The following is an 18,756-nucleotide window of genomic DNA, read 5'->3' as shown; positions in this document are numbered from 1 at the left end:
CCTGTATGATGTGCTGTGGGATATGTGGGATATGGAGGAGGTAGAGAACAGGGCTAAAGATAACCTTCCTAGAGGTGAAGATATCTGGCAGAGACCCTGTATTCCTGGGCCTCTCACTGACATGGGCTGTCAACAAACTGTCACACTTTTCTCTAGATGCATCCACTTTTGTCCTGAAGCAGATATTCTTTGTGTACACAGCCATGGGTGAGTTCTTTAATTTCTTTGTGCCTCATTTTTATCATCTGAAGATGGTGATAATAAGTGATAAGACTTATCTCAAAGCGGGGTTATGAATATATACAGAGTGTTTAACATGGTGTTGGAGATGTAGTGAGTAGTTGAGAAATGTCAGAAATAATCATTAAAATTCCTTTAGCTCCAGCATGACTTCTCTATCAGTGATAGATAGTGTCTCTATCAGTGACAAACACTCAGAGATAAAGCTATGAGCACAGAGCAGGATTTTGCCTGTCTTGTTCACTGCTACATCTCCAGCCAGCTTAGAGCAGTGACTGACTTGCAGCAGCTATTTAAATGTTTGGTGAGTGAATGAATGGATAAGGAACTCATCTCATTTTCTTTCCTTCCTCCTTCCTTTCTCCCTTCCTTCCTCCCTCCTCCTTTCTTTTCTTTCTTCCCTTTTTTCCATCCATCCATCCATCTATCCATCCATCCATCATCTACCCAACCATCTATCCATCCATCCATCCATCCATCCATCCATCCATCCATCCACTCATCCATCCACTTATCCATCCATCCATCCATCCATCCATCCATCCATCCATCCACGCATCCATCCATCCATCCATCCATCCATGCATCCATCCATCCATCCATCCATCCATCCATCCATCCATCCATCCATCCATCATCCATCCATCCATCCATCCATCCATCCATCCATCCATCAATGCATCCATCCATCCATCCATGCATCCATCCATCCATCCATCCATCCATGCATCCATCCATGCATGCATGCATCCATCCATCCATCCATCCATCCATCCATCCATCCATCCATGCATCCATCCATGCATCCATACATTCATCCATCCATCCATCCCTCCCTCTTAGAAAGGCAGTAGAGTGTAGTGGGTTAGCTCACAAGTATTTTTTTTTTTAAACTGTGGCAAAATACACATAAAATAAAACATGCCATTTTAACTATTTTTTTTTTTGAGATGGAGTCTCGTCCTGTCACCCAGGCTGGAGTGTAGTGGTGTGATCTCAGCTCATTACAACCTCTGCCTCCTGTGGTCAAGCGATTCTCCTGCCTCAGCCTCTGAAGCAGCTTGGATTACAGGTGCGCACCACCACACCCAGCTAATTTTTGTATTTTTAGTAGAGATAAGTTTTCACCATGTTGGCCAGACTGGTGTTGAACTCCTGAAATCAAGTGATCTGCCTGCCTTGGTCTCCCAAAGTGCTGAGATTATAGGTGTGAGCCAAACATGCCTGGCAATTTGAACCATTTTTAAGTGTACATTTCAGTGACATTAAGTACTTCACATTGTTGTGTCACTATATCATCCATCCCAAAACTTTCCTCCCAAACAGAAAATCTGTACCCGCTAAACACAAACTCTTCATTCTTCCTTCCCCTCGGGCCCTGGAAACCACCATTCTACTTCTGTCTCCATGAATTTGACTAGTCTAGGTACTTCATACAAGTGGAATCATATACAGTATTTATCCTCTTGTCACAGTCCACAAGTTCTGTGATCATATAAGCTGTATAATCCTGGGAAACTCAATCTTCCTGACACTCCACTTTCTCGTCTGTGAAATGGCTATAATAATAGTACCTGCTTCACAGGGTGGCAGTGAGGTTTAAATGAGATAATAGAAGGCACTTAGCCCCAGTGCCTGGCACATAGAACATGCTCACTATTAGCTATTACTTACAGCCAAGCATACATTGTAAATTCGTGGACACTGGTATTGTGTGTCTAGCACTGTCCTGAGCACTTTACCCATATTATCTCATTTAAACTTCCCAACAACCCTATGACACGGTGCAGCCACAAACATCCACACCCAACAGATTAGAAAACAAAGGCCCAGAGAGGCCAAGTGGTGTGCCCAAGGGTTACATGGCTAGTTTACGGCAGAGCTGGGACTAAACTCCAAGCAGCCTGTTTCCAAAGTCCATGGGTCTTGCCGCTGCATTGTATTACCTCTTGCTAGTCTCTGCTGCCTCTGTCTGTGAAGGATCGTCATCTATACACTCAGCCCTGGCTCAGGTTGTCACGGTGACTGCAGGTGTTTGAAACTGTGGGACTCAGTGGAAAAATACTTGAAAATGGGTTTGCTGTTTCTTTCTTTTTTTTTCTTTTTGAGACAGGGTCTCACTCTGTTGCCCAGGCTGGAGTGCAGTGGTGTGATCTCAGCTCACTGCAACCTCTGGGTCCTGGGTTCAAGTGATTCTCATGCCTCTTCCTCCTGAGTAGCTGGGATTACAGGCAAACACCAACACACCATTTATTTCTTCTCTTTTCTTTTCTTTCTTTCTTTCTTTCTTTCTTTCTTTCTTTCTTTCTTTCTTTCTTTCTTTCTTTTCTTTCTTTCTTTCTTTTTTCTTTCTTTCTTTCTTTCTTTCTTTCTTTCTTTCTTTCTTTCTTTCTTTCTTTTTCTTTCTTTCTTTCTTTTTCTTTTCCTTCCTTCCTTCCTTCCTTCCTTCCTTCCTTCCTTCCTTCCTTCCTTCCTTCCTTCCTTCCTTCCTTCCTCCCTCCCTCCCTCCCTCCCTCCCTCCCTCCCTCTCTCTTTCTTTCTCTCTCTCTCTCTCTTCTTCCCTCCCTCCCACCCTCTTTCTTTTTCTCTTTTCTTTTCTTTTTTCTTTTCTTCTTTCTCTTTCCTTTTTTTTTTCCAGAGCCTTGCTCTGTTGCCCAGGCTGGAGTGCAGTTGCACGATCTTGGCTCACCTCAATCTTCGCCTCCTAGGTTCAAATGGTTCTCCTGCCTTCGCCCCACTAAGTAGCTGGGATTACAGGCATGCACCACCACGCCCGACTGAGTTTTGTGTTTTTAGTAGAGATGGGGTTTCACCATGTTGGCCAGGCTGGTCTTGAACTCCTGACCTCAAGTGATCCACCCACCTCAGCCTCCCAAAGTGCTGGGATTCCAGGTGTGGGCCACTGTGCCTGGCTGAGTTTGCTGTTTCTTAACATGTGAGGTTCCAACCCAGTGGGACCCACTTACATGCGCTGTCCTGCTTTGGACCATGGGGAGCTGGGGTGCTGGACCCATCTCCCACCTTCTACAGCCTGGAGTGTGCTCCCAGATGACATAGCCAAGCTGGCATGTTTTTCCCTCATTGGTGGAAAGTTCAGCAATCCCTGACTCCCTCATCCTGCCCTGTTGAGATTTAAAAAAATTTCCTCCTCTGGGCCTCAGAGCCGCCTCCTACCTGAGGTTTATTGCTTTCTCTGCACTTGCATTGAGCCTCTGCAGCCCTTTAAAAGGGGCAGAGCCTATAGTGTGACCAGCAGGTCCTGTCCCTAGGAGATAACAGTGTCCCGGACAGCAGGTGCAGGTTTCCCAGCCGCTCAGGCAAGAGCCTGATGTTTGTGCCACCTGATTCTGATGTCTGGAGAGGTGAGCCCTCTGCCAGCATCTTCCTCTCCAGGCTGGCAGAGCAAGGGGGGCTGTGAATTAATTCAAGGTTGGGGGTTGGGACCTTCTGTATCTGGACTTGCCTCCTACCCGTGTCTTCTGTCCCTTTTTCCCTACGGCAGATATCCATGTGTGAGCCTGAATTTGGCAACGGCAAGGCCAGGGAGCCGAGTGTGGGTGGCAGGTGGCGAGTGTCCTGGTATGAACGGTTTGTGCAGCCGTGCCTGGTCGAACTGCTGGGCTCTGCTCTCTTCATCTTCATCGGGTGCCTGTCGGTCATCGAGAATGGGATGGACACTGGACTGCTGCAGCCGGCCCTGGCCCATGGGTTGGCTTTGGGGCTCGTGATTGCCACTCTGGGGAATATCAGGTGAGACCAGCTCTGAGGATTCAGCCTGGTGCTGACTTGGGGCGCTGGGGGTGGAAAGCAAAGCTGTTGTCAAGGACCTCTGGGCGCATATATTGGGGATTTCAAGGAGCACTCTGGATAACTATGGGGTTGGGAGTCAGACTGTCTGGGGTCAACTCCAGACCCCGCAGCCTGTGAGCTTGTGACTTTGGACAAGTCATTCTCTTTTTGAGTAGCTGGATCACAGGCATGTGCCACAGCACCCAACTAAGTTTTAAATTTTGTTGTAGAGATGGGGTCTCACTATGTTGCCCAGGCTAGTCTTGAACTCCTGGTCTCAAGCGATCCTCCTGCCTTGGCTTCCCAAAGTTTTGGGATTACAGGTGTGAGCCACCATGCCTGGCTGGCAAGTCACTCTCTAAACCCAAAGTTCCCCACCTATAAAATGGGAATAGCAGCGTACTTTTAAATGGTTTTTTTTCAAGCCAACACATCTATATTGCTAACCATGTACCAGGCACTAGTCTAATTACTTTATAGATATTAGTTATTTAATCCTCACAAAAGCCTTGTGGGGTAGGTCTTGTTATTGACCCCATTTTATAGCTGCAAAAAAAGAGAGGCTGTGTAATCTGTCCAAGCTTAGAGGGCCAGAGAGTGGCAGAGCCGGGAGCCAAGAACAAGCTGTCCGGCTCCAGCGCTCAAATCCAAGTGCCTCGGGGGGAGGCGTGAGAATTAAATGAAGTAGAGCGCCTGGCACACACCAAACATACAATAGGCATTGGTTGCTGTGTTATTGTTACCACTAGAAGGGGGTTTTAGGGAAAGCAGAAATGCATAGAAGACCTGAGCCAGGTTTTCCCACCTGGGTATGCGGGGATTTGCAGTGGTCCTGGCTTATCAAGAGGTGACCAAGAAGGAGGGGCAGGGAAAGGGACAGGCTTCTCTGGCTTAGCTCTCATCTGGGTAGAGGATCAATGGGAAGGTCTGTGGACATGGCTGCTGGTTCCCAGGAGAGCCAGCCAGCACGACGAAGATCTTGAATGGGGTGCCTGGCAGGGTGATCTGGGACATGGTTGGTCTGTATTAAATCTCACTCAAAACATAGATCTGAATGGGGAAACAGAAATACTGTTTCTGAGAAAACCAGAATGGAAAAGAGCTTTAACATCTCTTTAGACTGGGTGCAGTGGCTCACGCCTGTAATCCCAGCACTTCGGGAGGCTGAGGTGTGTGGATCACCTGAGGTCAGGAGTTGGAAAGCAGCCTGGCCAACAGGGTGAAACCCTGTCTCTACTAAAGCTACAGAAATTAGCTGGGAGTGGTGGCAGGTACCTGGAGTCCCAGCTACTTGGGAGGCTGAGGCAGAATAATTGCTTGAACCAGGAGGGGGAGGTTGCATTGAGCCAAGACTGTGCTACTGCACTCCAGCCTGGGCAACAGAGTGAGACTCCATCTCCAAAAACAAACAAACAAACACACAAACAAACAAAACCACGTCTCTTTAGACGTCCAAGGGAGACTGTGAGTGAAAGAAAAAGTATATGATATTCCCTTTGGACGGATCTGAGATTGAAGGCAACCTTTATCACTTCTTAGCTGGGTGACCACAGCAAGTTGCCGAAGCCTCTGTGCGCAGTGGTATAAATGTGAGTAATAATAATAGCTGATGTTTATTGAACGCTAACTCCATAGATAGTACTATGAGCTGTACATGTATTAATTCTTTATATCTTTGCAATACCTTTCTCAGGCAGAGATCACTGAGGCACAGAGAGGTTATGTAACTTGGCCAGTGTCACACAGCTCTTCAGTGGCAGAGTTGGGCTTTGAACCCAGGCCAGCTGGCAGGAAAGATCATCTCTTTGGCACTGCAAATACTGCCTCTCTGTTTGGCTTTTTTGACAAATATTTATTCAGCACCTACTGCGTGCCAGACACTGACTTTGAGGTTGTTCACCGGATCCAGGATAAGTTATGTATGTAAGTTATAAGCACCACAGCACCTGGCACAGAGTAAGTGTTAGAGAAATATTTGCTGAGTGAACAGTGAATGAAGGAATGAATGTGTCTTGATTGTTTTATTGCTAATGAGTGTAAACCAGGAAATGTGTGATTCTCGTCACCTGGCCCTCCTGGTACAGCCATGCTCTGAATGACAGTTTCTCTCCCTTTTGGGGCTCCCGTGGGAAGCCGCCTCACCCTGACGCCATCCGTGTACCTCAGCAGGCTAAGCTACTTGAGGCCAAGTAGGCCCGGCTGCCCCTCTTCCCAACCTGTGGAGTTTAGCACTGGCTGGTGCTTTCAAACCATGCATGGAGGTTGGGCACGGTGGCTCACGCCTGTAATCCCAGCACTTTGGGAGGCCGAGGCAGGTGAATCACCTGAGGTCAGGAGTTCAAGAGCAGCCTGGCCAACATGACAAAACCCCGTGGTGGCACGCCCCTGTAATTCCAGCTACTTGGGAGGCTGAAGCAGGAGAATCGCTTGAACCCAGGAGGCGGAGGTTGCAGTGAGCTGAGATTGCACCATTGCACTCCAGCCTGGGTGACAAAGTGAGACCCCGTCTCAAAAAAAGAAAAAAGAAAAATCAAATCAAATCAAACCATGCATGAGGGTCTGGGCCCAGAGCTGAGTCAGACAAGTTGGGGCAGCTGGTCTTGAGGTATCAGGGTGTTGGACAAAGTCCTTTTGTGTAGAGCTGAGGTCCTCTGTCCAGTCTCAGCTGAATGTCCTATGTCCATTGGAGGTTGGGTAAACTCATTGGTGGGCTCTTAACATTTGGGGGGCACTTTGGTTCTTGCGTGACATGGGGAGTCTTGGGGTCCCTTTCTCTCTCATTGGGGAGTATCCATTCCTGGAAACCAGATGGATTCAGGAGGCCAAACTGTGACAATAGTTCCTCCATTAGAGTGGGACTGGATGGGACACTGGTGAGTGCAGCCACCCTGGCTCTGGGGCCTGGGCTGGTTGAACATCTTGATGAATAGGAAGGCTCTTTACCCATGGGCCAGGGAGTGGCTGATCAACTGCAACCTGCCCTTTGACCTCAGGTTCTGACTTGTCTAATTCCCTTCCACACCCCAAACTCCCAATCCCAGTCCCCAACCTGGTCATGAACCTCCAATTCCACCCCATGATTCTCCATGCCATTTCCAGCCCGAACTCCAAATCTGCATTTTACACCCATCACACTTTCAGACCACAAGTAGGGTTTTCATTGACTGAGCAGTTCAACCAATCAGGAGGTCTTATTCAGGGCCTAGCTACTCATAAGGGGAGACCCGGGCCGGGCAAAGTAGCTCATGCCTGCAACCCCAGCACTTTGGGAGGCTGACGTGGGTGGATTGCTTGAGGTCAGGAGTTCAAGACCAGCCTGACCAATATGGTGAAACATCGTCTCTACTAAAAATACAAAAATCAGCTGGGAATGGTGGCACACGCCTGTCGTCCCAGCCACTTGGGAGGCTGAGTCAGGAGCGTTGCTTGAACTCAAAAGGTGGAGGTTGCAGTGAGCCGAGATCATACCACTGCACTCCAGCGTGGGCAACAGAGCAATACTCCGTCTCATAAAATCAAACAAATCATAAGGGGAGGCCTGGATACGGCTCATGGGCTACTAACTTGGAGCCTTGGTGTCTCAATGTGACCTGTAGCCACATCTCTGAAGGGCTGGAGGGAGGCTCGGAGGGAGTCAGGGAGGAGTTAAGGGATGGTCTCCTACACGTGCTTCCTCCAGGGCCATCCTGGGGGCTGGACTTAGGACGTAGAGGCTGCCCTTTATCTCTCATCCTCTGCCTGGCATCTCAGGGAAATTGGAAGCAATTTGGCGTCTCTTTGTATTTGAGCTGAGCCCTGGACTGACTCTCACCCTGTGAAACCAGCCTGGTGGGTTGGCTGGGACATGCTGTCTCGAGTGCCAGCCATGTGGTCAGCCCTGGGCTCATGACTCCCTCTGCTCTTGTGGGTTACAGTGGTGGACACTTCAACCCTGCCGTGTCCCTGGCAGCCACGCTGATCGGAGGCCTCAACCTGGTGATGCTCCTCCCATACTGGGTCTCACAGCTGCTCGGGGGGATGCTCGGGGCTGCCTTGGCCAAGGTGGGTGAACCCCAGGCGCTGGGCTAGTGGCTTCCTCTCTGATGGGGCTGCTGGAGGTATATGATGTGTGTGTGTGTCGGGGGGGACAGTGGGGAGTGGGGAAATGTCCAATCTTTTGCTTATTTCTGCCGGTGGAATTGGTGGACGTTTTTCTTCTCTCTTTCTTTCTTATTGCATTTTATTTTATTTTTATTTATTTGCTTTTTTTTTTTTTTGATGGAGTCTCACTCTGTTATCCAGGCTGGAGTGCAGTGGTGTGATCTCGGCTCACTGCAACCTCTACCTCCTGGGCTCAAGCAATTCTCCTGCCTCAGCCTCCTGAGTAACTGGGATTACAGGTGCATGCCACCACGCCTGGCTAATTTTTGTAGTTTTAGTAGAGACGGGGTTTCACCATGTTCAGGCTGGTCTTGAACTCCTGAGCTCAAGTGATTTGCCTGCCTCAGCCTCCCAAAGTGCTGGGTTTACAAGCGTGAGCCACTGGGCCCGGCCTCTCTTTTTTTATTTTAGAGATGGGGTCTCACTCTGTTGTCCAGGCTGGAGTGTGGTGGTGCAATCATAGCTGACTGCAGGCTGGACCTCCTGGGCTCAAGTGATCCTCCTGCCTCAGCCTCTTGAGTAGCTGGGACTATAGGTGTGTGTCACCACACCCAACTAATTAAAAAAATTTTTTTGTAGAGGTGGGCTCTCACTATGTTGACCACATTGGTGTCCAACTCTTGGTCTCAAGTGATCTTCCTGCCTTGGCCTCCCAAAGTGCTGGGATTACAGGCATGAGTGACCCAGACTGGCCAGCCACAGAATTTTCATAGCTTTACGCATAAATCCATGGATAGACTTTCTCCCTCCATCCCTCTTTTTCTTTTTTTCCTCTCTCTCTTTCCTTTTGCCCTTAAGTCTCAGTTCAACCAGGGACCCTTCAAGCCCGTCAAGATGTGGGCCTTGCTTGGCGGGTGTGTGGGGGGTGGTGGATGGGGAGCTCTGTTAGCTTGGCTGCAATAGGGTCTGAAGCTGTAACTGCTGACCCACCGCAGACTTTGTTCTCAAGCCTCACTATACTGTCATCCCCTGCCCTGGTCTCTCCATGCTCCCATTTGAGAGCCACAGTCTGTTCCCCTATCTATGGAACATGCCCAGGACCTTCCTGCTCTGCTTCTTTAGGAAAAGCAGTGCCCAGACCTAGCTCAAGCCCTGCCACTTAAAACCTGTCAAACACGGCTCTGCCAGTTGTGGGACAGCACGGTTCCCTGAGCACATTCTCCCTGCTAAATGTTTTACACATATTCTCTTATTTCATCTCCCAGCAACTTTACGAGAAACCACCGTCAGCTCATAGACAGCGCTTACCTTGTGCCAGGCACACCAGCGGCCTTGTCTGTGAGCCGGGAGCTGTCAGTATCATCCCTGTTTTATAGATGAGAAAACAGAGGGGCAGAGAAGCAGGCAACTTGCTCAAGTTCAGACGTGCTTGTAAGCAGCGCAGCCCCGACTGGGTCCAGAGTCCAGAAGCTTGCGCACTGCGCTGTCTTTCCCCTTTGGGGCTGTGACAGCCCTGAGGCTGACTGCCCATAGAAGTAATTGAGCTCAGGCTTCAGGGTCCTCCTGCATACGCCCCTTCCACGGTTCTATGGGGGCCTAGCAATGAGTTCACCTGATCATATGTGTTTGTAAAGTTTGTAAGAGTAAAGTATGTTGAGCCGCACATGGCAGCTCTATGTGCAGTTGATGCCTATAATCCCAGCATTTTGGGAGGTGGAGGCAGGAGGATCACTTGAGCCTAAGAGTTCCAGACCAGCCTGGGCAACATGTGAGACCCTCCATCTTTACAAAAAATAATAAAAAAAAAATTAGGTGGGCGTGGTTTGTATGCACCTGTGGTCCCAGCTACATGAGAGGCTGAGGTAGGAGGATCACTGGGGCCCAGGAGATTGAGGCTGTAGTGAGCTATGATCGGGTCACTGCACTCCAGCCTGGGTGGTGAAGCTATACTCTGTCTCAAAGAAAGAAAAAAAAGGTAGTTTATGTTCTTTTTCTCAAAGAGGATCATCTAAGTTACATAAGCTTTAGGCCTGTAACCTGGAGCCATGACTGGGTTATCCTCAGTTTTCTTTTTCTTTTTTCTTTGTTTTTTTTTTGTTTTGAGATGGAGTCTTGCTCTGTTGTTCAGGTTGGGGTGCAGTGGTGTGTGTGATCTCAGCTCACTGCAACTTCCGCTTCCAGAGTTCAAGTGATTCTTGTGCCTCAGCCTCCTGAGCAGCTGGGATTACAAGTCCCTGCCACCTTACTCCGCTAATTTTTGTATTTTTAGTGAAGATGGGGTTTCACATGTTGGCGAGGCTGGTCTCGAACTCCTGGGCTCAAGTGATCCACCCACCTCGGCCTCCCAAAGTGCTGGGGTTGCTGGCGTGAGCCGCCACGCCTAGCCCCATTCCTATTTTTCACCTGAACAAAGTGAGGCTCAGAGAGGTTTAGTAGCTCACACAGGGTCACAGAGTAAAATCTGGCAGAGCTGGGATGTGGATCCAGGTCTATGTAACTGAAATTGGACATAACCCTTCACTGGCCCTTACGGTGGGCAGGCATGTTTTAGGCCCTCTCCCCTCAGTTTCCAGCTGTCTCTCTGCCCCACTGTGAGGCTGAGCAGCTTCTCTGTGCAGGCGGTGAGTCCCGAGGAGAAGTTCTGGAATGCGTCTGGGGCAGCCTTTGTGACTGTCCAGGAGCACGGGCAGGTGGCAGGGGCGTTGGGGGCAGAGATCATCCTGACGACGCTGCTGGCCCTGGCCGTGTGCATGGGTGCCATCAATGAGAAGACAAAGAGCCCTCTGGCCCCATTCTCCATCGGCTTTGCTGTCATCGTGGATATCCTGGCCGGGTGAGTGTCCCTTAGCAGTGGAGCGACCATGCCCAGATCTGCACTGTTCAGCTCTGGAGGAGCTCAGGCCTGAGGGCCACAGATTCAGTTGCTATTAGGGGCCAGGAAGGTGCTGCAAATGGGGAGGTGGGCTGGCATCAGGCAGACAACAGGGAGTGGTGGGGACTGCGGTGTCGGAGGCGCTCCAGTCAGTTCAGCTCTTGTCAATTATTGCTGGGAACATGGGTCTGGGGTGATGATTTCATTCAAAGGAAGTCAGAAATTTAAATTTATACGTGATGTTTTCCAATTTTCGTAGCGTAAATACAACATTTCTGTGAACTGTGTTCATTTGGTCACTGGGCAGCCAGGTTTTAGACTCAGGATTACAAAAAGCATCTGTAGCTGTTGTCTCCTTTATTTTGAGTTTCCCAGCAGACTTTGGAAGGGATTAAGGCAACAAGATTGGGGATGATGTCTCCCGTTTTATAGATAAGGAAACTGAGGCTCAGAGATGATAGAAGTGACTTATTTAAGGTCAGTGGGCAGTGGCAAATTAAGTGACAGATTTGGGACAAGAGGATGAGTGAGCCCTTTTTATTTTTCTTATTTATTTTATTTAGAGATGGGGGCCACACTATGTTGCCCAGGCTAGTCTTGAACTCCTGGCTTCAAGCCATCCTCCTGCATTGGCCTCTCAAAGTACTGGGATTACAGGAATGAGCCACATTGCCCGGCCCAGGGAGCCTCTCCCTAATGCCTGACTCTTTCCTTTCTTTTGGACACAGAACCAAGTCTAACCTTTCTCCTGGGTCAGCTCTCCCTCAGCTTTGGGAGGTGGAGCCTGGGGCAGGCTGGGGAATGTGTAAAGTTGTGGCCATGCTTTGCTGCCCCCTAGTGGCCTTTGATTCACTTACAAGTCTTTTGACTTCGAAGCTGGACACAGGGTGGGGATGAGGTCTACAGGCCCCAGCTTGAGAGAATAGGGAAAAGACAGAGCCCCAGAATGAGAGAGGTGCACCTGGGGAAGAGTCTCCCTGTAGGAGATTCTGGGCCTTAAGCTTGTGGTGCAACAAGGGCCTCATCTGGACCAGTTAGATTAGTTAATGCTTTTTGTACATTAATTATATTCGAGGTGTGGGCTCCATTTGCATTTTCTCATTCACTCCTGATGACAACCTATGGGATAGTCACTTTCACCTCACTTGAATACAGAGAGGTTCATGGATCTCCCCACAACTAGAACTATCTGGGCTGGGGTTTTTCTTTCTTTATATATATATATGTGTGTGTATATATATATACACACACACATATATATATATTTTAAAAATTTTTGTGGGTGAACCTAGTAGGTGTATATATTTCTGGGTTACATGAGACGCTTTGATACAGGCATGCAATGCATAATTACCATGTTAGGGTAAATGGGGTATTCATCCCCTCAAGCATTTATTCTTTGTGTTACAAACAACCCACTTATACTGTTCATTATTTTATTTTAGTTTTAGTTTTTGAGACAGAGTCTTGCTCTGTCACCCAGGTTGGAGTGCAGTGGCATGATCATGGCTCACTGCAACTTTCAACCCCCAGGTTCAAGCAATTCTCCTGCCTCAGCCTCCCCAGTAGCTGGGATTACAGGCATGCGCCACCACACCTGGCTAATTTTTGTATTTTTAGTAGGAACGGGGTTTCACCATGTTGGCCAGGCTGGTCTTGAACTCCTGACCTCAAGTGGTCTGCCTGCCTCGGCCTCCTAAGCTGCTGGGATTACAGGCGTGAGCCACCGTGCCTGGCTGAGGTTACATGAGGTGTTTTGATACAGGCAAGCAACGTGTAATGATCACGTCAAAGTAAACAGGGTATTCATCCCTTCAAGCATTTATTCTTTGGGTCACAAACAATCCAATGATATACTTTTCATTATTTTATAATATGTGGGCTGGGTTTTGAATCTAGGTCAGCTTGACTCCAAAAGGACTGAAACTGATGGACTTTGCTCTGTAGACTTTGGAACAGATGTAGATCCAGCTTCTCTTCCTGCCGTCGCTGAGCAGGCATTTTTGCTGGGCGTTCTAGAGGAGTTTGTGGGGAGTGCTGGACTGCACGCCCAGTGGGGAGCCACACCTTCTGCTTTCTAGTGCTGATAGCCTCTCTACCTTCTTTAGGATCTACCCAGGAGCTCATGATGTGGGAGTTTAGAGAGGGTTTCTGGGTGGTGTGTGACTAGGCCTAGTTGGGGACATGAGCGTGAGGTGAGGTGGGGCCTGGCTGGGATCCTGGTGACCAGGGTGCCTGGGTGTTTGCAGGGGCACTGTATCTGGAGGCTGCATGAATCCGGCCCGTGCTTTTGGACCTGCGGTGGTGGCCAACCACTGGGACTTCCACTGGATCTACTGGCTGGGCCCACTCCTGGCTGGCCTGCTTGTTGGACTGCTCATTAGGTAGGAGTGTGACACAGGGTCACTGGCCCGTGGAATGGGCACTTGGCAACATCTCTCATAGAGTCCGGGGCTAGAGGGCTAGGCTCTCACTTGGGTTTGGAAGAGAAAAGAGGGAGCCTCTTTAGAGGCAAAGAAAATGGCTCCATCTAGGAGCTTTGGTTGCAAGTGACAGAGATCTATTTCAAAACAGCGTTTGCCATAAAGAGGAATTCATTGGCTCACATCATCAGAAACTTCACAGGGAGCAGTGGTTTCAGGTGGTGCTCAGACAATGTCTTTAGGACTTGGTCTTTCTCCTTTTTTTTTTTTTTGACAGAGTCTCCCTCTGTTGCCCAGGCTAGAGAGCAGTGGTGTGATCTCAGCTCAGTGCAACCTCTGCCTCCCGGATTCAAGCAATTCTCCTGCTTCAGCCTCCCAAGTAACTGGGATTACAGGCGCCAGCCACCACACCAGGCGATTTTTTCAGTATTTTTAGTAGAGATGGGGTTTCACCATGTTGGTCAGGCTGGTTTCAAATTCCTGACCTCAAATGATCCTCCTGCCTAGGCCACCCAAAGTGCTGGGATTACAGGTATGAGCCACTGTGCCCTGCCTTGGTCTTTCTCATAGGCTCTGTTTTCCCCCGGGTGGGCTTCATGCTTAGATAGACTCCAATGGAGGCGAAGATGCTTACCAGCCACTCGAGGCTTGTATCTTAGCAGCTTAACAACTCTAGAGGAAATAGAACAACAAGATCTAGCAAAAAGCCAGGGTCTGGTATTCACTGGTTTGAACTGGCCCACCGTGCGTGAGTGATTTGCCCACTTCAGAATCAATCACTGAGCTGCGGGGGTCAGGCACTTTTTTTTTTTCTTTTTTTTTTTGAGATGGAGTCTCTCTCTGTCACCCAGGCTGGAGTGCAGTGGTGAAATCTCGGCTCACTGCAACCTCTGCCTCCTGGGTTCAAGCAATTCTCCTGCCTCAGCCTTCTGAGTAGCTGGGATTACAGGTGCACGCCACCATGCCTGGCTAATTTTTGTATTTTTGTAGAGATGGGGTTTCACCATGTTTGCCAGGCTGTTCTCGAACTCCTGACCTCAAGTGATCCGCCCGCCTCAGTCTCCCAGAGTGCTGGGATTACAGGTGTGAGCCACCATGCCCAGCCGATCAGGCACTCCTATTGGCAATGTCTGGAGCAAGAACCTAAGCCTGAAGTGGGGGTGAGGTCAGCCTTACCTGAACACCGCCAATAGGACCCAGAGTAGGGGAGTAGTAGTTCCCCATGGGGGTATTGTACAACTCCAGGGGACCCCATCTACATGGGAAAATCGTGTAAATGGTACCCCCAAGGGCATGCATGTTGGAAGACGCCATTCACATGAAATACAATGTGAGCGGTGCTTCCCGGAGTGCTGCAGTAGATAAGAAGGTTGGTATTGCCAGAAGGATAAGTGGATTCCAGATGGAAAAGACTAGAGTCCCCGTGCATCCTGCTTGGCCGCTTCTCCATGGGCTCTCTTCTTATATCCCATTCCTTCTGGACTCTGGACTCCAGGAGTGCAAGGATCACTGTCTGGATTTAGTAAACACAAGTTGGGCCTACCTTGCACTGTCTGGGAGAGGACAGGCCCTGGAACAGGCTGATCTAGGCAACTTGCTCCCCTGCCCACCAGCGGTCCTGGGGTCTGCAGGACCCAGCCTGTAGTTCAGTGAAAAGCGTCACTATTTTCTTGAGACAAAGTCTCGCTCCGTCGCCCAGGCTGGAGTGCAGTGGCATGATCTCAGCTCACTGCAGCCTCTGCCTTCCAGGTTCAAGCTATTCTCCTGCCTCAGCCTCCTGAGTAGCTAGGACTACAGGTGCATACTGCCACGCTCAGCTACTTTCTGTATTTTTGTTTTCGTTTTTTGAGATGGAGTCTTGCTCTGTTGCCCAGGCTGGAGTGCAGTGATGTGATTTTGGCTCATTGCAACCTCCGCCCACTGGGTTCAAGAGATTCTCCTGCCTCAGCCTGCCAAGCAGCTGGGACTACAGGCACCGCTACCACGCCCAGCTAATTTTTATATTTTTAGTAGAGACAGGGTTTCACTGTGTTGACCAGGCTGGTCTCAAACTCCTGACCTCATGTGATCCACCCTCCCGGGCCTCCCAAAGTGCTAGGATTATAGGCACGAGCCACTGTGCCCAGCCAGTTTTTGTAATTTTTTTTTTGGTAGAGATGGGGCTTCACCATGTTGGCCAGGCTGGTCTCCAATTCCTGACCTCAAGTGATCTGCCTCCCAAAGCGCTGGATTACAGGTGTGAGCCACCGCGCCCAGCCATCACTATTCATTTTTTCCTGGGCTTTCAGAGTGGCAGCAATGAGCATCTTCAGGAAAAGGGTTAGAAACTAAGCAGGACCCAGGCGTGTGGCTCACGCCTGTACTCCCAGCACTTTGGGAGGCCAACGTGGGTGGATCACTTAAAGTCAGGAGTTGGAGACCAGCCTGGTCAATATGGTAAAACCCTATCTCTATTAAAAATACAAAAATCAGTCAGGTATAGTGGTGTTTGTCTGTAGTCCCAGCTACTCGGGAGGCTGAGGTATAAGAATTGCTTGAACCCGGGAGGTGGAAGCTGCAGTGAGCTGAGATCACGCTACTGTACTCCAGCCTGGGTGAGTGAGACTCTGTCTCAATTAAAAAAAAAAAAAGAAAAGAAAAAAAAAAGAAACCAAGCAGGAAACAGTGTCTCCCTCTCCCCAAGGGAATCTGGCTATTAAGGCTGGGGAGGCTCAGGAAGTCATCTCTCTGGAGAGTTCTGAGCCTGGAGACATGTGGCGAAGGGCTGGGTCTCTCCTCCGGGGCTGAGACCTTACTGGGTCCTCTTTCTTTCAAGGTGCTTCATCGGAGATGGGAAGACCCGCCTCATCCTGAAGTCTCGGTGAAGCTGAGCTCGTGGGATTCCTGCTGCTCCAGGTGTCCTCAGCTCACCTGTCCAAGACTGAGGACCAGAGAGTTCCTGCATTTCCTGCCAAGGCAGAGGCCCGGAGGAGCCACTCCCTGCTTTCACTGCTTGGGCCTGGGTTCTCAGATAGACTGACTGCTGAGGAGGCTCTTGGTTCCTGGAATTCCTTTGTGCTCATCAGAGACCCCAGCCTGGGGAACACGCTGCCCGCACTGCCCAGAGAGTGGTGCAAACACCACAACACGAGGGTATTTCTTGAGAGGAAGGTCCCCGAGTTGGACGAGGAAGCTGTTTCTGCACATCAGCTCATTCCCGCACCCCGTTTCTTTCTCCTTCTCTTGTTTCTTGATTGTTTTGTTGTAGAAGGGCCTTCTGGGGGCCCGGTCACTTCCTTGCTTCTCAAGCTGACAATTCTCACTTTGCAATAAATAGTCCAGTATTTCCTTCCATGTGCTTACTGGCTTGCCTTTCATTTGAGAAATGGGCACTGCTGAGGAGAAAGCAAGCAAAAAAAAAAAAAAAAAAAAAAAAAAAAAAAAAAAAAAAAGTCTGGGGTTAGGCCTTGGCCGTCCAGAGCGGCTGATCCTACAGGCCAGCTGAGAGTCTTGGGCCACGGCAGGCATTTGGAGTTCAGGCCAGCCTAGAGCCGGTCCCCACTAGACAGGCCCATCCTGGAGCTCAGAGTGCATATTGAGTCCAATTTGGACTCTAGCCAGAGTCAGTTCCAGATCACAGACCTCAGGACCCTGCTGAAAAGCCCCGGGCAGGGTCCAGGGTCTGGCTGAGTACTCAGGGCTGTCCTCAGTTGAGTGCTCCGTGCTGTCCAGGACATGAATCAGCCCATTCATTCACTGTAGCTGGGGAGGTGGGTGGGGGTCGGGGTGTGGGCTTAGAGTGGGCTGCAAGAATTCCCTGAAGAAATAGTAGGTTGGTCCAAAATATATATATATATTTGCTTTTGTTTTTTTGTTTTTGAGACAGAGTCTCGCTCTGTCACCCAGGCTGGAGTGCAGTAGCATGATCTCAGCTCACTTCAACCTCTGCCTCCTGGGTTCAAGGGCTTCTCCTGCCTCAGCCTCCCAAGTAGCTGGGATTACAGGCACCCGCCACCACGCCCGGCTAATTTTTGTATTTTTAGTAGAGACGGGGTTTCACCATGTTGGTCAGGCTGGTCTTGAACTCCTGACCTCAAATGATTCATCCACCTCAGCCTCCCAAAGTGCTGGGATTACAGGCGTGAGCCACCGTGCCCAGCCAGTTGGTGCAAAAGTAATTGCAGTTTTTTCCATTACTTTCAATGGCAAAAACTGCAATTACTTTTGCACTAACCTAATAGAATCCTGAACAAGTGACACAGTACAGGCCTGAAGAGCCAGTGGCAGTTGGGTGGAAGATACGAGTAGAACAAATAAGAAAGGATGGAAAGACACACTCTGGAAGTCACCCCTTCGAAGTAGAGTGTGTGTCTTCTCCCTAAGAATCAATGGGTCATTTATGGAAGATGATTATTATAACACCAGAAAGAAGGGCAGGGAGAAACCACTCTCAACAACAAGCAAAATCTCACCCCCTTCAACGAGATGAGCAAAATGCTGTCTTGAGTGAAAATGAAGAAAATCACCACTACAATAAGAGACTGCCCATTGAGAACATAGATTCACGATATATCCACACATTCAAACCATTCTCAGAGAAAAGGAGATAACAAACCAGAATAATGATGACAACTCAACAGAATAGAAAAGGGGAGGAAAAAATATGATACAACCAGAAACAAGCAAATTAGGACATCTACACAGAGTTAAAAATGGGCCAGGCATGGTGGCTCATGCCTGTAATCCCAGTACTTTGAAAGTCCGAGGCGGAGGACTGCTTGAGGCCCGGAGTTCGAGACCATTCAGGCAACATGGCACGACCCTGTAACTACAAAAAATAAAAAAATTAGCTGGGCAGGTGGCACATGCTTGTAGTCTCCTCTACTCGGGAGGCTCGGGTGGGAGGGTCGTTTGAACCTGGGAGGTTGGGGCTGCAGTGAGCTATGACAGCACCAATGCACTCCAGCCTGGGGAACAGAGTGAGATCCTGTCTCAAAAAAAAAAAAAAAAAAAAAAAAAAAAGCCAGGTGCTCTGGCTCATGCCTGTAATCCCAGCACCTTGGGAGGCTGAGGTGGGTGGATCACTTGAGGTCAGGAGTTCAAGAGCAGCCTGGCCAACATGGTGAAACCCTGTCTCTACTAAAAATACAAAAATTAGCCAGGCATGGTGGCGGGCGCCTGTAATCCCAGCTACTTGGTAGGCTGAGAGAGGAGAATTGCTTGAAACCAGGGGGTAGAGGCTGCAGTGAGCCAAGATCGCGCCACTGCACTCCAGCCTGGGCAACAGAGTGATACCCTGCCACAAAATAAAACAAAAGAAGAGTAAAAAAATGTTAAAAGTTACCATTTTGTTCGGTGAAATAATGAAATAAA

The 18,756-nt window shown here is 49.3% G+C and overlaps 1 protein-coding gene across 1 annotated transcript; it reads left to right on the top strand.

Annotated features, from left to right (window-relative positions):
* The first annotated feature begins 3,748 nt into the window (after positions 1–3,748).
* AQP8 (aquaporin 8) lies at positions 3,749–16,737 on the top strand. The gene is made up of 5 exons (XM_050773862.1): positions 3,749–3,990; positions 7,944–8,070; positions 10,728–10,942; positions 13,231–13,365; positions 16,220–16,737. Exons 1-5 carry the CDS (start codon positions 3,749–3,751, stop codon positions 16,266–16,268), a joined length of 768 nt encoding a protein of 255 aa, XP_050629819.1. The 3' UTR covers positions 16,269–16,737.
* The last annotated feature ends 2,019 nt before the right edge of the window (positions 16,738–18,756 follow it).

This window comes from Macaca thibetana, chromosome 20 (assembly GCF_024542745.1).
Source record: "Macaca thibetana thibetana isolate TM-01 chromosome 20, ASM2454274v1, whole genome shotgun sequence".
Lineage (NCBI taxonomy): Eukaryota > Metazoa > Chordata > Mammalia > Primates > Cercopithecidae > Macaca > Macaca thibetana.
This window is presented reverse-complemented; position numbering and strand designations above follow the sequence as displayed.